Raw genomic sequence first — 21204 nt, 5'->3', positions numbered from 1 at the left:
TCAGCCTTGTCAATTAACATACCCCATTGTCTTGTTACCTACTTAACAGAAATCATAAGCCTTCTCTGCATCAAAGGCAAGTCATGCCATCCATCATTTCACTCTTGTTTCCATTACCCTCTGGAGCACACAGGTACCTCCATCTTTTCATTGGTGTAATTGCTGAGAACTATGTTGTCGTCAAAACAGAGCCTTTCTTAAAACTTCTGGTGGTAAAGGATCTGCCAGTCATTTGGCTCACTGTTTATCAGAGTTAACTTATTTCTGGATGCAGATACTCAGTGCTGGTAGTTTGCAAAAGATCTCAGTATTATGTGGTGTACTTGTGTTTGGTATGGCATGGGGTGTTTTAGAAGAGGAAATGGATATGCTAGGTTTTGGTTTCACTGAGTTCAGTGAAGATGGTGCCAAGACTAATGTTGAGGGTGTGGGGGAGTGAGTACAACCAAAAATGGCACTCCAGATTGAAAGGAAAAGTTACTGGTGGTGGGCTGGAAGAACCAGAGGCTTCTCAGCTGTTGAAAGGGAAAGGACTCAACCTGCAGGGAGAAGGAGATGAGAAAGACCAGCATGGCAAATAGAGAGAAGAGGGCAAGCTTCAAGGTTGGAGATGAGGGGGGAAATGTTGGAAGATCAAGGAAGGCTATCACAACAGATTGGGCAGATCCTTTTTTAATTCATTGAAAAAAACCTGTTGAAGTACTCTGATATTTTTGCAAGCAGGGAGAAAGGAAAATAGAAGGAAACAGTTGCTATATAAGTGTAGAAGACTGTGGCAGGTTGTTAGTCTGGGCAGGAAGCCCATGGGGGTGTGTGAGTGGGCATGGACACTGGGCAGGGAGGATGGTGAAATGTCACACAATGGGCAAAGCTGAAGGATCTGCTTGACTAAGCTGAGGCGGTTTAACTGGAGCTGGAGACAGTCAAAATGCCTTCTAGCTAGTAGGTTGAAAACTGAGACTTGGTTTCAGCTTTAAAAACAAACAAGCAAAACAGGCTAGTATGTGTACTGTCTGCATATCAAAACTGATTATTACCTCTGCAGCTGGCAGAGAGGCAAGACATGCAGGTTCCTTCCCAGGCATGAAGACCTTGCAGAAGCTGTATCAGCAGCCAGCCTTGGCAGCTCCTTCAGCCAACTTACCAGCAAAACTTCTGAACCCTGTTTTCGCAGAGTGGGTGCTTTTTTGAAAGCAGATATTTGATTCTGATTTTCTGCAGCACTGAATGAGTGTAGGGCAAAACTCCTGGTGCAACTGCAGCATCTTGGCAGGACTGAATGACAAAAATGCTGAAGTCTGAACTCTCCTGGAGCTGTTCTGGAAATTATCTACCTGCTGCTGTCTGAAGTTGAGGCTTCTTGGTGCAGCCCAATGTGCATAACTGCATTCCTCTTTATTTCATTCTGAGTGCCAGAAAGGCCAAACTGAAAGTGTCCCATCAATGGTTTTGTCCCCAGGATGAAAGCGTCACACAACTGGGACAGGAGCTTGCCCAGAAGCTGGGACTGAGGGTTCGAAAAGCATACAAAAGACCTCAGGTATGACTTACTTTGTCTTAGAGGCTATCCTTTGCTTGTACAAATATACTTCTGCAGAAGTGGTAGCTGCTCTGCATTTACAGACGTGTACACAACCTTGCAAACTCTAGCAGCTGGCAGCCCTCCTCGTCCTGACCCTCTGACTCACTTTGCCTTGATCCATTTCTAACCCCATTGCTGCTCTATGTCTACTGCCAGGATGTTTTCTGAGTCCTCAGCTGGTGCTGCAGGAGAAACTTCCAATGCAGTAGATGCCTACTGTGTTTTTCGCAGGAGAGGAACATGTGGCCTGATCCCAAAGCAGGTTTTGCATCACAATCCTCTCCCTGTTACAGGATGAGAAGGAGGGATGGGATCCTCTGCTGCACTGGAGGCATGGCTGGTTTTGTAGTGCAGTGGATCATTAAGGGTTCCTGTCCCATTTCCAGGCCTACACTTCTTTGTGGCGGGGGAAAGGCTTGGCTTTGGGAGAACAGTGGGTACACACCTGGTCAGAAGCTAAATGACACCAGCTGGATGTGTAACTTGGCTCTACAAGGAAGTGCTGTTGGTATTTAAATGTGTACCCTGGGATGGAGATAGAGGGCGTTAGGTCACTGCTTGCCATAAAGCTGCTCTCCCTTAAAGCCTCCTCAGTCAAGGATTTTGTTCTCAGAAGCAGAGGACATGAGCTAGCAGTGGAGGCTGATGTTTGCATTTGCATCCTCGGCCCCAAGCACGGGGGTGTGTTAAACAAACAGTGTGTTCCATCTGCAGAGGGACACCTTTGTAGCCTGAGGTGGAGTGATTGGTGGGCATCTGGTTTGCAGAGAGCTTTTTAGGGTAAATCTGGCTGTAACATGTTAATCCTCTCCCCAGCAAACCTCATGTGTAATTTGCCTACCCTAAGAAAACTCCTTGATCTTGTAGCAGCTTTCCACACTCCCAAATGATTTTGTCTCGAACAAAGGCAAATTTATGTGGAAATACTTTTTGTAGCTATTCACTGTGTTGGCCTTGCCACCTTTTTTGCTGCTGTCATGTTACTCAGCTGAGATGGGCTTAAGCCACCTGTATGTTAGAAATGTAAAAATTAGACACTCCAGAATGCTTTTTATTATTTGAAATTCTGCGATTGGTGTTTTGTTAACACTTCGCGATCTCTTGTATTGAGTTCCAGCTCTCAGTCCAGTGCAGTAATGCCTTCCCAAAGTATTAATTTTTTAACAAAAAGCAAACCCATCTCTCAAGGAAGGTTTTTGCCTCCTGGTTGTGGGTTGAATATTCTGAGGTGTACAGAACAATTAAATGTCCCTTTTCAGTGTTGACAAACGTCAACAAACGTGCACTCTTGTATCATAGTGGGGTAACCTTTTGGGATGGCTTTTATTTTTTGGACAGTGCTTGGGAGAAAACCGTATTGTAACCCAGCTTTACCTAGTTTATGAGCATTCACGGGCTGAATTCTATTCTAAGACCTCTCTCTTCCTTGCAGCAGGAGTTGGAAACGTTCTCACTACTCAGTAATGGCACGTCAGTCAATTCATCAAATCAGGTAGAGTTTGCATCCTGTGGTTGTTACTGTTTACGGACTGTGCTGCTGGAATTCTTAAAAAGTTTTATTTACATGCGAATTTATAACTGTCTTTTAGGTTTGAACTGTTTTAATTAGTGTTTTCTCCTTTTAAGGGATACTGCCAAACAATTAATTTCTTTGAAAATATTTCTACTGACATAATTTTAATGTTAATTTTTAATGGTTATTTTTCTTAGTTATTGTGAATGTTTACTTTCTCTTGCATTTTAAATAGATTTTTGTTTTCAAGTTTTGCATATCTAACAACAGTGCTAAGTAAAAGTCAGAAAGTGCAACTGCTGAAGAAGCATGTATAATTAAATCGCATGCTGTACTGAGCAATGTACATACACAGTTTATGTATTGTTTGTATTATCCTGGGAGATCCAGTTGGGCAGGGCAGTGTACGAATACTAAGGTAAAATATAAGAAATTTCTGGTTTCCTTGGTCTGCCACTGCACAAAAAAAGTCCCAACAAACAAACACTTGCTGTTTTTACAGGCTGTCTGGTACTCCACCATGTTCCTTAAAGCAAATGAACAATAAAACTCTAAACATTGTAATTTTCTACAACACGATGTGATACTAAAGAGCTAGTTTACCTCTCACTGTTCAGTGTTTTGGCTTCACATCTTACTAGCAAGGCCAGTCAGTTTTTTTAGTAGTTGTACCTAGTTTTAAATTTGAAAATCTTTTCCTTTTGTGAGAATTGAAAGTAGTGTAAACCCCACACTAATAGAGGCAATATCACAAGACAAATGCTTTACTTGTGTCTTTTTAAGCTTAAGCTAAAGGCACACGTACTTACCTCTATTTATGTTTCTGTAAAATGTGGACTCAATTTATTTCTTGCCTTGAGCTCCAAGTCAGCAGTTGTCTTGGCAGAAATATTTTCCTGTTTTGAATTTGCTGTAGAAGTTTGTGGTTGTTAGATTGCAAAATATGTGAACTAAGAAAAGGAACGTTGTGTAAGATCAGCCTAATCAGATCTCCCATACAGTGTGCTGACCATTGGTGTGTCCTGGGAGTTGGGACACAGTGTTCTCATCCACACATGAAATACCCTATTCTATGTAGGGAGTTTCTCACATGGTTGGATATTGTTCAGGGATGGTTTTCCTTTGCAGCAAAAGGGTTTGTCAGCTGCTGAAGGTAAACATGAATAGGTTCCTTGGATCAATGGCCTCCTCAAGTTCATTGGTTTTACTGCTCCAGCAGAGAAAAAGGCCATAAAGGAAAAGAAAGGGTCATATACATTAAGGAGTAGTAAAGAGCCCCATGCATGAAGTGTGGATGTCTATTTAAAGATTAATTTCTCACAATATTTTTCCTCTCCATTTTCCTACATCTTCTTTGCAGACTACTTCCAATGGCTTGGGCTCAATAGATGACATTGAAACAGGTAAAGATCTCTCTCTCCTCAGACTTTCGTGGCTTCAGTATGGTATGTGACCAGGCTAGCAGGCTTGAGAGGTTCATCACTTGCATTTGTGTCTCTTCTGCACATTCCCAGCTTTGGTAACTAGGAGAAGGAAAAAGTGGGGCAAAGCAGGAGTGTTTTTCTTGCAGAAACAGCTTTTTGTCCAGTCACAGTGAGAGATGGGAGTTAAAAGGGTGTGCTGAGGTACACAGCTCTCTCCAGTTGGGCTTTCTTAAAGCTGCTCTTGGTAAAGCTTCTGAAACTCTTCTCCAAGGCAAAACAATCCAGATAAAGTGAAGTTAAGGTTGTTTGTGGTCTGAGTGCATATGGTCCTCCAAGACATTGAGGTGGAGGAATTGAAAACAAAGGAGTTGAGAGGGACCCAGGGAGAGTCGAGCTCAGTTTTAGACACTCAGGAGGAGGAGAAAGAAAATTAACAGGGTTGCTTTTCTCATGCTGGGAAACAAGTGACCTTAACTCTGCCCCTGTAAAAGGCTTGCTACCTTGTGTGCTGGAGCACTGAACTTCTGCCTCTGAGCACATCAGTCTTTGTTCCTTTGTAAGGTAGCTCTGTGTGTGAGAAGGTAAGTGTGAGGACTTGCACCACAAATAGCAATTGCTCTTTTTATAGAAAGAAACTAATTTCATTATTAGGGTGCTTTGGAAAGCATGTTAGTTCTCTGTTGAATGCAAATTTAGTATCTGCTTGCTACATGAGATCATGAGACCCAGTTCTGTGAATTAAGGAGAGTTTTTCACATTATATTGCTGTGCTAAGATTAACTGGACTCCTACTACAGACTAACGAAGGACCACATCCAGTAAGCTCTTTGTCTAATCTGTATTTGGTGTAAGAGCAGCATGCCACCTTTGCTGCAAATCAGGTAGACAGAGCTTTTACTGCTAGGAAATCTTTGCAAAAGCACTGGAATTATGTGTTATCCAATTGCCCTGAGAATGGTGTGCCACCAGAATGGCTGTGGGTGCTGGGTACCCTGAGAATTTCAAATTCAAAGCTTTTTTTAGCAAGGGTTTTTGTGGTTGTTGTTTTGTTTTAAGATACAGACTCTTGAAGCCCTTTCCTCCATGTTTTGCTTGAAGTCATCTGATTAACTCAGCCCAGTTCTGCAGAGAGATCATGGCTCAGTATGGCCATTGGCCAGCTAATGCACCAGGGAATCACTGCTGTTTTGGAGAGCAGAGCTAGAAATAGTGCTTTTAAAAGCTCTGTACTTGCCCCTTGGGGACAGGCAGGTGTATGGCCAGAGAAGCAACCCCCTTGGGGGCCTTGGTATGAGAGAGTTGGTTCATGGGAGTGTAAGGACAAGCCCCTCATTGAGTGTATTATAATACTCGGGGCTGAGTGTGATGGCAGGGGCAGGAATCAGCAGGTGTGTGCATGCCTGTGAGCTACTCATGGAAGAAAGGTGTTTTATTCTATTAAGAGGGAGCAAATATTAGGGGAATGCAGAGGATGCATGAGCATTCTGTAAGGAGTGTATGTGAGATATGGGTATCACAGCTGGTGAGTGAGGTCAGCAGATCTGAGGAAAGCTGAAATGGGAAAGGAGAGATAGGAAAAAGATTGGACAGGATAGAGTGGGAGAAAGTGGCTGAAGGAATGACAGGCTTTGGGTGGTCAGGGAGAGAAGAGTGGACATCTTCCCTCTTCCACTTGCAAATAGTGGAACCAGTTGGTCCCTGCTCTTTTCCTTGCCCTTCACATGCACTGAGCTGTGTGCACCTCATGTTTTTGTCTGCCTTTTGGTCATGCATTCAGTGTTTCTGGGTTTGGGGCCTCTTGGCATGTATGGGGGCCTCTTAGGGTTTGTGAGGGCCTCTTTTCTTTGCTTCCCAGTCTGAGTGGAAAATTCAGGGCCTCATTCATTTCTCAGAGAAGGTCTGAACTGCTGGATCCTTTGGCACCCTGTCATTGTGCACCCTTTTGCTCCCCGCTGCATTTGTCCCCATCCCTTCCGGCATGTTCTGAACTTCTTGTTGGCCTCTGTAGGGATCTTGACAGTACTCCAGATTTAAACATCTGAAAAATGGGAAGGCACAAGCCATCCCTTTGTACTGCAGGGAATCTGGCCAAGCTTTCCAGCCATGAGAAAAGCTGGATAGCTGGCTCCCTGGCGGCTGGGGGTTCTGCACCAAAGGCAGATGAGAAACGTCATTGCAGAGGGGGCATGGGTTTGAAGCCAAGCCTGATTGGTGGGGCAGCTGCAAAACTAAGGACATGCACAGCCTTCCATTGAGCCTGTGGGAAATGCATTCAGCATCCTGTGTTGGATCCCATAAGGTACAAGATGTGTTTGCCTTCAGTGGCATGCTTGAGGATGTGGAGAGGGACCTGTTCCTTGCCCCTTCCCCTGCTTCCCTGTCTTTTGTCATGGCTCAGCCTCCAGTGCCTTCCACAGTGACTTTTGCTGTGGTCCATCCATGTGGACCATTCACAACAAACACTGGAGGAAAGGTTGCAGGGTTGGTGCTGTGCTCCTGGTGGGGTTAGAGGTGAGGGGGCATGCCTGTGTTTGTCATCTCTGCTGTTGTTTTGTTCAGGACTTGGGAGTTTCCTGGAATTGCTAGTTTGCTGAGCTCTCTAAGAAGGCACCAGCACATTCCTACAAATGAGCAGTTTGCAGCCATACCAGGGCTCACTCACCCAGTCCCTGACACAGAGGGATGGCCAAGTTCTCATGGGGGCTGAGTGAACAGACCTGGTACTGACAGGATGCAGCATTTCTTGCTGGATCAAATTTTGTGTCTCTGAAGCTTGTCTAGTTTGTTTGCCAATTTTATCAGTCTTTCTAGTAAAAGCTATTGTCTCTCCTTCCAAGCTTTACCTTGCTTTTATAGCCTTAGTCTGTTGCAATTACAGTGCAGCCAGTGGGATGGAGAAGGTAGTATCTTTGTCTTAATTCTTTTCTTTTATTCCAGGACATCTGCACAGGGGCAGAATTAAGGTAGTTTGGGTGCTTGGTTTGAAAACTGTAAATGTAATGCTGCATTTTCCAAATTTCTAACATTTGAACTTCTTTTTTAACCTTTAATTTTTTTTGAGAATAAAATGCTCTTCTGTGAAGAACATGTGCTTGCAACCTTAACTTCACTTAACAGAGGTTTATATTGCATGATGGGAAGATCTTACTATTTCAGTAATGTACTGGAGAGGGGAAGAAACATTAGGAAAAACCACCACCTATTTCCTGCCTTGACCTTGCCTCACACAAGCTGCTAAGGGCATGTTTGCTGATCAGCTATTGAGGGGGAAAGTGGGTAGCAACCTAACACTTTTGGACATCAGAAAGGACTCAAGGGCAAGGAATTTACTTGAGTAAAGACAGCTGAGTGAGTCCAATGGGGATTTTTGGGACATATTGTTAGCACAATCTGGTCTTGGGCTCACTCAGTCTCAGGCTTTCCTCCCAACAGGGCCTTGTGCTTTCTGTCTTCTTCCGTTTAGGATGCCTGGGTTTTTAGAAAGCAAGCTTTCAGCTGGAGTATCGAAGCTCCAAGGAGTAGAGAAGCCAGTGATCTCTACCAAATGCATTAGTGAGGAACATTAGAGAAAATACCAGGTGGCGGGTTATAAAGAAATTGTATTATGTGCCCCTGGCCTTTAGTCTTGGCCACAGTGAATTCGGTAACTACTCAGCCACAGGTTTTGCTCCTGATTGCTGTACGTGCTTGTCAAACCCTGACAGTCAGACTGGGCACTGGCCCTTAGAATGTATTTCAGCTATTGGCAAGCCACTGGAGAGTGGCAACAAAAATGAAAGGGCAAGTACTCTTCAGACTAGAGCGTCTCATCTCAGAAAATTAGCATACTTGTTTTTTGTGATTTGATGGAGTTGTACAATATTGGTTTTGCCTTGTCATGCTCTATTTGCCTCCTGCAAGAGGCTCTCCTGGTGACTGGCTCTGTTTCTCTCTCGTCACAGACTGCTCTGTGGACCTGCAGTGCCTCCCAGCTCCTATGGCCACCTCCATCCCTGTGAGCGAGGGGCTGGCCCCTCTGCCCTCTGACTCAGATGCAAAGGGCCTGCCCACCTCGCTTCCTGCTGCCACCTTGCTCCCATCTCCAGACTGTGTACCCTTGCCAGTGCCTGAGAACACAGAGGACTTCACAGATGGGGACATCATTGGGGAAGAACTAGACTCCATCCTGGATTCCCTTGCTGAAGGGTCACCATACCCTCTAGTAAGAGTGGGCACTGCTTCTTTCTTCCAAATAGGTCCTTGGAGGTCCTTGGAGCATGAGGGTGTGCATGCTGCCTCTCATTCTCTCTCTGTAATTCTTTTCTCCTATCTGTTCCTCTGGCAAAACTCATTCATTCTTTCCTTTATTTTTGCTACTGTCAGTATGTAGAGTCCTCCTCCAAGCCTGCTTTGCTGTGTGCAGCTTCAGGCAGCTGCCTCTCAAAATATACCCAAGCTAGCCCTCCCCTGATATCTCCTTCCACCTCTCCTCTCATGTCTGTGAAGTTGAAGCAAGTCTGAGAGTAGAAATGAGTGTGGTGAAGCAGGAACAATGGATGTATTTTATACAGTGAGCATGCTCTAATCTCCTTGTACTTTGTGCAGGTTGCACTGAACCTAAGTTTGTTGAACAGGCCTGGGAGCTGCATAGACAATCTACATGTATTCATGCTTATGTTGGATTTTAGTTGCCAGTGTTGATTATGTGAGCCACCTTGGGTCTGGAGGCAGTATAGTGATTTTCATGTTGGAAAAGCCCTGATGAGAGGTGCTGTGGGTTGTCATAATTCCCTGACCTTTGCACTGTGTGTACTTGGCTGCCTTGTTTCTCAAGCTGAGCTGGTTTAAGTGCCCAGCACAGGGCACTGCCTTGCAGACTGATGAACTCAGGTATCCCAACACCTCCTCAGGGATCCTGGTCCAGACTGTGTGCAGTACAGAAAAATTGGAAGTCAGCAACTAAGTACCAGATAACTGCTCACTCATTTTCTTCCTGCCCCTTTCCCAGTGAGGAGGATAATTGAAAAAAAACCCAAACTTGTGGCTTGAGATAAGAACAGTTTAATAATTGAAACAAAATAAAATATAATATTAACAACAACAATAATAATAATAGGAAAAGAGAGAGAGAGAGTAATAAAACCCAAGAGAAACAAGTGATGCACAGTACAGTTGCTCACCAGTTGCTGACCAATGCCCAGCATTCCTTGAGCAGCAGTCAGTGACCCTGACCAGCTTCTCCCAGTTTATATCCTGGGCATGATGTTCTGTGGTATGAAATATCTCTTTGGCTTGTTCAGATCAGCTGTCCTGGCTGTGCTCTCCCCTGTTTTCTTGTGTACCTGCTCGCTGGCAGAGCATGGGAAATGAAAAGTCCTTGATTTAGAGTAAGCACGACTTAGCAATAACCAAAACATCAGTGTGTTATCAACATTATTCTCACGCTAAATCCAAAACACAGCACTGTACCAGTTACCAGAAGAAAATTAACTCTGTGCTGGCCAAAATGAGGACATCTCTTTGCAGTCTTTGCTCCTCAATACTAATTTGCTATTTATCCTCCTTCCTATTCCCCTGAAGTCTCTGGTCCAGGGCACCATTCCTACCAACCTGCCAACAGAGATGCCCCAGCTGATTCCTGTGTTTCCGGGGGGAACTCCGCTGCTGCCTCCAGTCGTGACAGCCAGCATCCCTGTCTCCACCCCTCTGCCACCTGCCTCCTTTGGCCTGGTGATGGATCCCACCAAGCAGCTCTCCACCTCCTCTGTCCTGGATGCCTTTGAAACCCCACCAGGAGGAAGTGGTGGCTCCACTTTAGATTCGCTGGATTCCCTGGATCTGCTTCCATACACAGATACGCGACTTGATGCCCTGGACTCCTTTGGGACAAGCAGGGGTTCGCTGGATACCTTGGATTCCTTTGCCATTGGTAGGTGTGGGGGGATGTGGTTTGTGTTGCCTTAGCTGTGAATGCATGCCAAAATTATTTCCTTCAATGCTGAGGACATCTGTCCTGTAGCTTTCTCTGCTGAACAGGAATATAAATGTAGAAGAGAGCAGGGAATTGTCTTGGACAGAATAAATGATTATGTTTAGCTCAAAAGTAATGAGAAAAGCTGTAGGTGTGTAATCCCAGATAACCAGTACCTGCATGGAGTGAAATCTAAAGAGGAGAAAGGGACACAAAAGTGTATAATGATGAGTGATTTGGTTTGGTGTCCAGAAAACCTCCCATGGCACAATTTGCTGGACTATAGCATGATTCCTCCACCTTCCTCCTCAATGACTCTTTGACATTTTGCACAAAGTGAGCAGAATGGTGATGACTGTTTTAGATGATGCAGGACCTTGCTGAACTAGGCAGAATGGTAGGAGCCAAGATAGGTCTTTTCCGTCTCTGGATTCAGGGCAATGAGTGTCCTCTGGAATGGGGCTCTGAACTCTCATGTTACAAGGAGAAAAGCTGTGGAGGATGTTGGGCAAAGACTAAGTGGGCTTCTTCTTGGTTCATTTGTTCCCAGTATTGCAGTGTATTGGCAGCAAAAGTATTTTGAGAACAGCAAAGATTGGCCAGTCAGCACTTGAACACTCACATTCACCTCAGCTTTGAGTTTCCACCTTAGGAATGCCAGTTCTCAGCAGCATAGAGTTGGGTTCAGTAAGATTTCTGGGACAAGAAGGCCTTTCCTGGAGTTTTTCCGAGTCTAGACAGATGATTTGGGAGGAAACTACTAAAACATTATGAAATAAATGAAGCAAATTAATTTAGTAAGCTGTTGTTTGTCCTTTTGTGAGTAGAACTGCCTCTGAGAGTGAAATGATTGATTTGTTTTGTGGGGCTCTTTTCCCCTTCTTTTGCCCAGAAGAAACTAGCACTCAGGAACTGCGACACCCACCTGGCAGCCAAAAACCAGCCCCAGTGGTGAGTGAGCTACTGCCCTGTGCTGAGGTCCCAGGGTGCTCTGGAGCCAAGGTAGTAGTGGTGGTGGTGGTGGTCACTTGGGTGATGTAGATAATTTGGGCCCCTTTCTTACCCTGCTCTGGTGAGCGTTGTCTCCCGTGTTGTGGCAAGGCAGGTAAAGATTCCTGCCGAGTCGGTAGGAAGACATTTGTTCCATCTTTGTTTTTATTTGTAACTTTATATTGCCAAGGTAAACATGGTGTGACCAAGGTTGTAGGTTCAGCAGGGGATCGTGGAGGCCAGAATCCCACTGTATCTGGCAGCCACATAATGCTCAAGGATGGGGCAGAGTAAGCCAACTTTGACTTCAGGCTACTGAAGTTCTTTGCTGCTCTCTGCCTCTGTCAAGAGGCTTTTCCAGATGTTCTGCCTCTGTCCTATGTCTCCAGTCTTGGAAAAAAAGGGGAGGATTAGTAAGCTTGGAACAAAAGTTATTCTTGAGTTCCGGTCACCTGCTCACCCTGTTAACATCAACGTGAATATCCCTGGAGATTGACTGATAAGCAGTTTGGGTTTTTCTTAGGTTAGGATAAGGTTGATTTAAAAGTCTTTCATTGCAGAGTAGAATGTGATGGAAGGAATGGAAAGGAGTGAGGAGGACATTTTGTTCTGTGTCTCGTGATAGAAAAGTGAGGTCTCTTACCAGTAGGAAAGAGGCCTGTTTTTGAAGTGAACACACCCGAGTGTTCATTCTCTTTGAAAAAGTTGCATTCATCTCTTCTAGAAATGTCATTTCAGATGTGAAAATTTTGATGAGAGAGGAAATGATAAAGGTTTTGAGACTGGAGTGGGGTAGGAGGTTAGAAAGGTTTCTTGCTCATGTGGTTGCAGAGCTGAACAGAGATGTGTGTGTGTTTTTACTCAGGTCAGCCTTGGTGGAGTGAGTCACCCAGCTGTGCCCAAGGCCACCGAGCACCTGCTGTCCCAGCCAGAACCAGTAATGCCCAACACAGCTCTGCTGGTGAAGAACCCTCTGGCCTCTACTCACGTTTTCAAACAAGCCTGTCATATCTGCTACCCCAAAACAGGTGATGCATTTGCTCTGCTACCAGAGCACTGGCACAGAGGAATTGGCTTTCCCCAGGCTGATGGGGTTATTGTCTCTGGCAGGGCCCAAGGCTGGCGATTATACCTATCGGGAAGGCTTGGAGCATAAATGCAAGCGGGACATCCTGCTGGGCAGGCTGAAGAACTCAGAAGACAAGACCTGGAAGAGGATCCGTCCTCGCCCAACTAAAACCAACTTTGTAGGATCCTATTATCTGTGCAAAGGTGATCTGGGGCATTCAGTCGCTGGGAAGGGGCTGTGCCAAGGGAGACTGGGAGGGAAATTCTGTTTGATATTGCCTGCTGGCTCTAGGATCTCCTATTCCATCAATAGCCTATGGACTGGATGTTTCAGTACAGTGAAGGGCAGTGAGCTGCCATGTTGTGGAGAGCAGGCAGCTTCTAAAGTGGTGGAGCAGAAGAGTTCCAAAGGCTCAGTGAGGTGCCGTGCACAGTCGAGTGCTCAGAGCTTCTCTGCTGACATGAGCTTTACTGAGAACCTGTACATATGCTCACATTAGTCCCACTCAGCCCAGCTGCCTCATGGCAGGGCTGGAGTTCTGCCTAGGGAAGAGCATTCTCTGCCTGCTCCTTTGCTCCAATCCATCCCATAGTACATGCAGACAGTGTGACCAGAGTGGTATCCTGAGGCAGTGTCATTACAAAGTACCTAATGAGGTGGGAGATTGCAAGATTGCCAAGCTGAAATGGCTACTTACTGCTGGGCCTATGGGAGAACTTAATCTACGTTGGCTTTAAAAGGGGCTAGTTAAGTCCTGATCTGTCCCTGGCCAGGGACTGAATTAAAGCTGGCCTCTTGTTTTGAGATAGTTTCCCCTATAGCAGTATTACTGAAGATTGTCACCATTCAGTAGCTTGCATTAACTCCTGAATGTCTTTATATAGGTGAACTTGGGAGGAGATGTCTTTTCCTTTTTCTTTTAGCTCTCTGTTTTCTTGCTTTCAGTTCCATATGAGGCGTGGGCAGTGGGAGAAGACAAGAGAGAGTTTAGTTTCTGACTGGGCTGCCCTACCTGTGTGGTGGTGTGTGCTGTTTGTTGCTTTGTAGATATGCTTAACAAGCAGGACTGTAAGTACGGGGATAACTGCACCTTCGCGTACCACCAGGAAGAAATCGACGTGTGGACGGAGGAGAGGAAGGGGACCCTCAACCGTGACCTCCTCTTTGACCCGCTAGGTGGGATCAAGCAGAGCAGCCTCACAATTGCCAAGCTCCTCAAGGAACATCAGGGCATCTTCACCTTCCTCTGTGAGGTACAGAACTGGTAGGAGGGGGCAGGCATCCATCATCTCTTCAGAATGTGTCTGAACCAGTGATATGTTGATAGTTGCCACCACGAAAATATGGTGGGATGACTTGCACAACTGGAGTGCCTGCAGTGGATGTCTGTAAACTCTTCATGGGGGACAGGTGAGGGAGGAGAGGCAGTGGGGGAGCCCTGTGTGTTAGGGAGTGTTTTGATTGTCTGGAGTTTAATGATGATGATGATAGGGTTGCGTGGTTATGGCAGGAATTGGGGGAAGGCCAATAAGGTGGGAGTCTGTTACAGACCACCCAACCAGGGTGAAGAGGCAGACAAAATATTCTCTGGACAGATGTGATGAGTCTTGCAGTTGTTGGCCCTTTTTCTTGTGGGGGACTTCAATTTACCAGGTGTCTATTTTAAGTACAGCACAGCAGAGGAGACAGTCCAGGAGGTTGCTGGGGTGTGTGGAAGATAACTCCTGACACAGCTGGTGAGGGAGACAGCCAGGGAAGGTATCCACTGGATCTGGTGTTTGTGAGCAGAGAAGGACTGGTGGGTGATATGACGATTGGAAGCCATCTTGGGCACAGCGACCATACAATAGTGGAGTTTTCAGTTCTTGGAGAAATAAGAAGGGTCAACAGAGCTTCCACCTTTCCATTTCACCTTCTGAATGGCAGACTTTAGCCTCTTCAGGAACCTGATTGACAGAATACTTTGGGAGGCAGTCTTGAAGGGAAAAGGAGTCCAGGAATGTTGGACATTCTTCAAGAAGGAAACCTTAGAGGTGCAGGAGCAGGCCACCTGTAACTCTGTATGTCTGAGTCAGTGCCCTGCTCCCAGAAGGACTATGCAAAGGTGCAGGAGAAAGTAGTTTTTCTTCTTAGCCCTGCAGCTGAACCAGGTGCTCAAAACCTCATGGGATTCCCTGTCTCCTCCTCCATCTTGACACATTGCTTTGAATTGTAGTTTAGCCCCGGTTACTTTAGAAATCGGAATCCCATAATGCAACAAATCCCCACTTGATGTCTGTGCAGAGCTACTGAGTTGGTCAGTTGAGAATTGCCTCATATAATCTTAATCATCTGCAGCACAGAGGTCCCCATGTTGGCAGTGCATGTAAAGGGATGTGTTCTTTGCTGTGAAGTGACTGTTATTTTATTTCTCCCTTGTTCTTGTTCTGTTGGCTAACAGGGAAAGAATATGCAGCTCTGACCAAAATTTTTCCAACCACAATGGAAAATATTGTTGAGAATAAGCCAAAAAATGTTGTCCAGAAGCTTTTCCAGAGATTGACTTGCTTTATTTTAAAGCCCTACCCCAAAGTTTTCACCACATTTCTTTCTAACTTTGAACATTAGAATAGCCTGGCTCTGGTTCTTCTTCCTCCTCTAAGTGAAGCCGCTCTGGTTCACTGCTCTCTAAGATTTTCCCAGTATGCTAATTCTTCTCTTCTCAGATTTGCTTTGACAGCAAACCCCGGATTATCAGCAAAGGGACCAAGGACACACCATCTGTCTGCTCCAACCTTTCTGCAAAACACATTTTCCATGACAACAAGTGAGTGAACAATTTTTTCTCCCGATGGGAGCCATCTCTTACAAGTCCAGCCAGTTTAACTCCGGGGTTCTTGTCTCTTTCTTCCTTTCCTCTGTATGGGTTCTAATCATAGGACAGCTCAAATCATGATAAATAGCACTATGGGCTTTACCCTGCATGTTTGCTCCTGGTGCTGAGGGATTTTAGGCATCAGCAAAGCCCTTTGGAGTCAGTCTGTTAAGTTTTCCATTGACTTAATTTGCCTTTCAGTTTGGCCTTTACAAAAAGGTCAAAACAAAGACCCTCTAGCTGAGGATCCTGCCTCCGACTGGCAATGAATGTTTAGGAAAACAAGTATAACAAACACTTCAAGTACGCAGTCTTATAATTCCTTCTGGTTCCTGGCCATCTGAGACGTGGGGAGATGCTGAACCAGAGGAGTTGATATTTATACTGTATATTTCGTCTGATCTCTGAATTTAGGCTGAGCATCACCCATGTGCTGAGGGTGAAAATAACTACCCAGACTTGATAAGGTGGGAGGGCAGGTGTTTGCTTTTCCCAGAGAGAATCTGCCCCTCCCAGAGTCGATTTGCTTGTGTCCTTTACCTGCTCAGTAAAACGTTTGGATGTCATATAAGGAGGAGGTGGGGAGGGTTTGATCCTCTGGTGCCTTGTAATTCTCTGCAGGTGTCTGGTCCACATTGTGCGTTCCACCTCCCTGAAATATTCCAAGATCCGTCAGTTCCAGGAGCACTTCCAGTTTGACGTGTGCCGACATGAGGTACGCTACGGCTGCCTGCGTGAGGACAGCTGCCACTTTGCTCACAGTTTCATTGAGCTCAAGGTCTGGCTGCTGCAGCAATATTCAGGTGAGTGTGACTTGGCTGCTGTTGTGCATACCTGAGTTTCTTCCAGTGTGTACCCAGGGCCAGTTGAGAGGGAAGAGGATGATTTGGAAGTATTGAGAAGGTGTCATTCACTCGTGGATATTATTTACTCTGCCTCCTCAGGCACACAAAAAAGAGGACCAAGGTGTTCTGTGAGGTGATTTGGCCCTTGTCCATTTACAGGAACAGGGCTATTAGAATTTGCAGACCAGAAAGCCTTTCCCTTGGGACCAGCTGAATAAATTAAAATTATAATTAGGTAGAACTGAATCCCAAGAGGTGTTTGGTGCTTAGATCTTGTGCAAATAGCAGTTGGACCCCTGAGTGAGCATGTCTTGCAGTGAGAGTGGCAGCATGCACAGGTGACAGAGCAGTTGGTTATATAAAGAAGGCTGTGGATCCCCAGTTTCTCAAAACAAATTTGCCAAGAGCAGAAAATTGCAAGATACTTGGTGTTTCCCAGAAAGCCTTTGATGATATGCCTCAGGAGAAGATTTTGAGACATTACACTCAGAGAAATCGTATAGTGACACTGTCACATCTGGCGCTTTCAGTCCTGTCTCTTTGTCTGATACATTGGAGGTTTTCTCTGGCTGCTGTCCTCTGCACATCTATTGGCTCTGTAGATATTAGTTCACCCACAGTGCTACCTACATGGTTTGTCACCATAGGGTCTCATTTAGCGCAACACCCAGCCTGGTAATGGGAGTACTTCAGAGAGGAAACACATTATGGATGTTTCTCACCATTCTTTGATGTCATAATTGATTTTCTGTGCGTTCCTTGGCCTTGGCTTCGGCTCATGAGGGACAGTGATGAACAAGTAGCACACTGTGGCAAATGGCATCTTTAATCTTTCCATTTGCCCTCATTTACTTGTTGCCTCAGGAGAATAAAAATTACAGCTATGGAGTTTTTAAGATAGCACATTGCCTGTGAGTCATGAGACACCATTGCTTCCCTACATGCTTGTGGTACTGCTCATTGTACTCTGGGTACTCTAATATTCAAGGACCTTGCTTTTTTCCCCATCCCATGATTGGTTTATTTTTGTTGCTTTGGTCTGTTTTTGTTATTTGAAAAGTTTCTTTGCTCCCATCTTCCTTCCCTCTGTGTTCCTTCCTCTTCATCCTGCAGAAGAAACAAACTGATTTTTTTCTTCTTGCCTTCTTTACTTGAAGAAATTATTTCAAAGGGAAAGCTGAGGAGATGAAACAAGTAATGAATTATGCTGCAGAGTTGATCATTAAGCCTTGTGCTTACTTCCACCTTTTCCAGCAATAGGAGAGACATTATCTTGTGGGTTTTTTTTCTTCAGAGCTGTATATACAAGCTTTCTCTCATTGTGAGTTTGCCTCTCCCAAGTGTAGCCTTCATTATGAAAAGTGAGATTAAAGGTAGTTCTTGCCATTCTCTGGGAATGCTTTAGCTTTGGAGCAGGAAGTTTCATTTGGGCACTATTTGCTCAGCAAGAATAGGAAGAGGGCAGCTTGCATTTGAAACACTTCACAGTTATTTGTGCATTTACAGAGCTTTTGGCTTTGTTCATGGGGATAAAGGATTGCATTAGTGGAGTAAAGGTTCCCAAGATCTGAAAACTGGACAGGCAGGACTGTTTTCTTGTTCACTCTGGCTTTTCACAGAACTCTTGCTATCTTCTTCCAGCAGTGGTAATAACAGACTCTTTGTCTTCACTAATGATGTTGCAAAAGATGCTGAAATATTATAAGTAATCAACACATGGGCATTTTAGTTACCAGCTCATTTCTTTGTGACGGTTCATGCTTTGAAAAGCTGGCAGATTGGAAACCATCATTTTACATTTCAGAGAATTTTTCTTTCCCAGCTACCACATTTCTAGACTGTATTATTGAGATAGTTCAGAATTCTGGAATTGGAAAAAGGCAGTCACAAGAACTGTGTTTGAAATCAGTCTTCTGACCTGTATATGCTTCTCCCTTTGGTTCTGCACCCCAAGGATCATAGGTGTGCAGAATGGAGAAGGTGGGAGCTGCTTCAGCCCTTTTCCTGCCAGGTCCAGTGCAGCATGTTAACTTTTTGTGTGACTTTCCCAGCTTTAGAGTTTTTGTCCCCATAATACAAATCATCATTGTGTACAATCATGGAATACTTGGACATGGGAGACAGTTGCAATTTTTCTAACTCTACACCATTTCTTCTAGGATTAATGGTTGAGATAGAATATTCACCAACAGCTCTGATCCTGTAAGCAGTACCAGTAGCTGCCATTTTAAAGACCTGAGCAAATGTTCTTGAAGAATGGTGGAGTTTTCTGAGTGCTTTTCATCCTGTTCAAGCCCTATGCAAATGGCTGTAGTGTTGCCTGATGGGGACATGAACAACCAAAATCACAGACAGGAAAGCTGAGGTCAGGAATGCTGACTTAGCCAAGCTACACACAGCCTAAGCTGAGGTGAAAACTTTGTTTGATGGCCCTTAAGTTCTGGAACATGCTGTCTCCCAGATCCATGACTGTGTTTATGTAATACTCATGGGGAACACCTCACTTCAATAATAAAAGCTGTAGGCATCAGCAAAGCAATCAAATTTGCAATGTCTGTGTCCTGGAGATGCTGCATTAAGGCCATCCTCAGCACCCTCCTTGTTGCAATCACCTACCTGTTCAAGATATTTGCTTAGTTTATTTTGGCAGCTGTCTTAGGTCTTTAGAGCACTTAATAACTTGAATGCCCATCTGGCTGGCTGGTGCTAACAGAGGCTCTTCCCTCACCACGTGAGCTGGTCAGGAACTAATTCCTTAGATAAGGTCTGACCAATCCTTTTTCTTGTTGTCTGATGTTATATTTCTGATATATGAGACCTTGCAGATCTTTCCTTGCTGGTTATTTAATAGCAGCTGTTCCTCAGTTGGTTTTACACTGTTGGCCTTTCTTTGCTGCCTTGGTTGTGCTTGGTCTCTTTATGTGTTGAATTTCAGCTTTCCTCTTTGCTTATTGATTGATAGGGAACCCTCTCAGCTTGAAGGCTAATTAATCCCAGCAGGTAATAGATTTCTGGGGTCTTGGAGATGCTAGATGTCTCAGTGGGTACATGTGATCTTCTAAGCTAGAAGCAAAAACTCCGTATACAGCAGATCAGTAGTAACAAAGTCCTTTAGGACCTTGGTAGAATCTGTTGATATGGGGTTGGGGGACAGCCTTGGTCAAGCTCTTGACCCTTCTGAAGAATTATTGGCTTGGAAGCAGTGTCTGGGTCCTTTGTAGACTGCCTGAGCAGAAAGCCAGCTCTGAACAAGCCCAGGAAACCGAACTCTTCTCCTTTTGTTTAGCTTGTGTAGAGAGGAGCTTCCTTAGCAAGGGATTAGACATGTTCTGTGCTGAGTTCTGTCACAGCTCAGTCCTGATATTACCAGGGGCACTGTTGGGAGCTGTCAGCTACTCAGGGGTTACTAAGCCCAAACTAAAAAGCGCTGCAACCCCTCCCTCTCTTCTCTTGGCCAAGGAGTGTAACTCTGTTCTGTCTCCTTTTTGTTCCCAGGAATGACCCACGAAGATATCGTTCAGGAATCTAAGAAGTACTGGCAGCAGATGGAAGCACATGCCAGCAAACAAACAAATAGCGTGGTAAGTAAGGTCCGTCTCAGGCTTGGAGCCAGATTTTCCTCCCAATGGTTCCAGCCCTTTCTCTCTTTTCCTCCCACTATTGTGCCTGACAGGTCCCAGGCAGACCAGGTTGGCTACTGAGATGGAGGAGAGCTGAGAGCTTTCTGGTTGCAGTGCTGGTGTTGAGCTTTGTGCCTTGTTTTGCAGTGTTATTATCTGCTCTGTTCCCTGCTAGGGTGAAGCCTCCAGGTCACCGAGGCCACACACATGAGAAGGGTGTTTCCTGTGACACCTTGCTGGTGGGAGATTTTGGGGCAGTGGCCACACAGTGAGGACCAAATGTGTCCTGCTGCCCTTTAGTGGCCAAGGGACGGTAGAGCAGTTTGAAGGACTTCCAAGGAATGACTCATGACCTATAGGACATAATCTAAATGCAGGAGTGGGTGGAACTGGCAGCCCAGGTGCTGTTGAGGTTGACAGAGACCTTAGTGGTGCTTTTCCAGGAGAAGGCTTGGAGCTTTGCCTTTTTTTGCCATCAGTCTCTCAATGTGGAGGGCCACACCCTCCAACACTGCCAAGAGCACACCAGGGTAGTGTGAGAGGGGTTTGTAACAGTGAGAAAGTGCCTACCAGCAGCACCACCAGCTGTCTGTAAGGATTGGCAGCCTGGCACTGGCACTGTGCAGGGAGACAGTCAAGTCAGTCAGATGTGTATGTTTGCAGTAGCACACCATGGCTTTGGCAACAGCACGTCCTCAGCCAGAGGGCTGTGCTTTGGGATGAGACTCTGGCTTGGTGCCAAAGACCCTGCAGGCAGGACTAGCTATCTGTTGAGAGATGTTTACTTTTGCCATTGTTTTCTCCTGTCCAAGCAGGCTAATGTGACTCAGAGTTTTCTCAGTGTCCTTCCAACTTTCAAAGTTGGCTGCCTGGCAAAGACAACTTCCCAGGAGTGTTGTAAAAACAGACCCCTCCTTCCCACCATCCTGTGTGATCCACTCTCACTCCAGTGCCCTCTGGTCAGCGGAAGCAAAGTTGCACTGGGGGATTTTGCTGCAGTTTTGTCACAGCTGCCAGCTGGATTCAGCTCCCGGGGCTGTCCAGTTGTGAAGAAAAGAGGCAGGCAGCATGCAGGGGCTCAGTAGATGTGACAGTGAAGGTCAGGAGGCTTAGCAAGAAATAAAAATGAAGATACAGTGCTTGCCAAGCACCTGCCGGGAATCTTGCACTTGGCCCCACAAATTTGGCTTCACAGCAGCTGCTGTAGGAGTAAACCCGGTGGCCACAGATGAAGAGCCAGTCAGCAGGAGGGGCTGCTGTAGGAAGCTGACCTCCCATCATATCCCTGCAAACTGAGGGGTTGTAGACCTCATTTTTTCTGATTTTCAAGAGCTGTTTTTATTCCCCTAGCCAGCAC

At 45.4% G+C, this 21204-nt stretch overlaps 1 protein-coding gene across 4 annotated transcripts in view; it reads left to right on the top strand.

The window, feature by feature from the left end:
- The window catches only part of ZC3H7B (zinc finger CCCH-type containing 7B), a 45106-nt gene that overhangs the window by 11186 nt on the left and 12716 nt on the right, over window positions 1-21204 (top strand). The window contains exons 6-17 of one of the 4 annotated variants that reach the window (XM_033057485.2): window positions 1460-1540; window positions 3018-3074; window positions 4456-4498; window positions 8461-8720; window positions 10079-10427; window positions 11365-11420; window positions 12325-12487; window positions 12570-12731; window positions 13576-13781; window positions 15234-15334; window positions 16004-16185; window positions 19723-19808. In XM_033057485.2, the coding sequence (XP_032913376.1) occupies window positions 1460-1540; window positions 3018-3074; window positions 4456-4498; window positions 8461-8720; window positions 10079-10427; window positions 11365-11420; window positions 12325-12487; window positions 12570-12731; window positions 13576-13781; window positions 15234-15334; window positions 16004-16185; window positions 19723-19808 (1746 nt within the window). Of the gene's footprint in view, window positions 1-1459; window positions 1541-3014; window positions 3075-4455; window positions 4499-8460; window positions 8721-10078; window positions 10428-11361; window positions 11421-12324; window positions 12488-12569; window positions 12732-13575; window positions 13782-15233; window positions 15335-16003; window positions 16186-19722; window positions 19809-21204 lie in introns of all 4 variants that reach the window. The other 3 variants (XM_033057483.2, XM_033057484.2, XM_033057482.2) reach the window with 3 other exon arrangements.

Source organism: Catharus ustulatus, chromosome 4 (assembly GCF_009819885.2).
Source record: "Catharus ustulatus isolate bCatUst1 chromosome 4, bCatUst1.pri.v2, whole genome shotgun sequence".
NCBI classification, from domain to species: Eukaryota; Metazoa; Chordata; class Aves; order Passeriformes; family Turdidae; genus Catharus; species Catharus ustulatus.
This window is presented reverse-complemented; position numbering and strand designations above follow the sequence as displayed.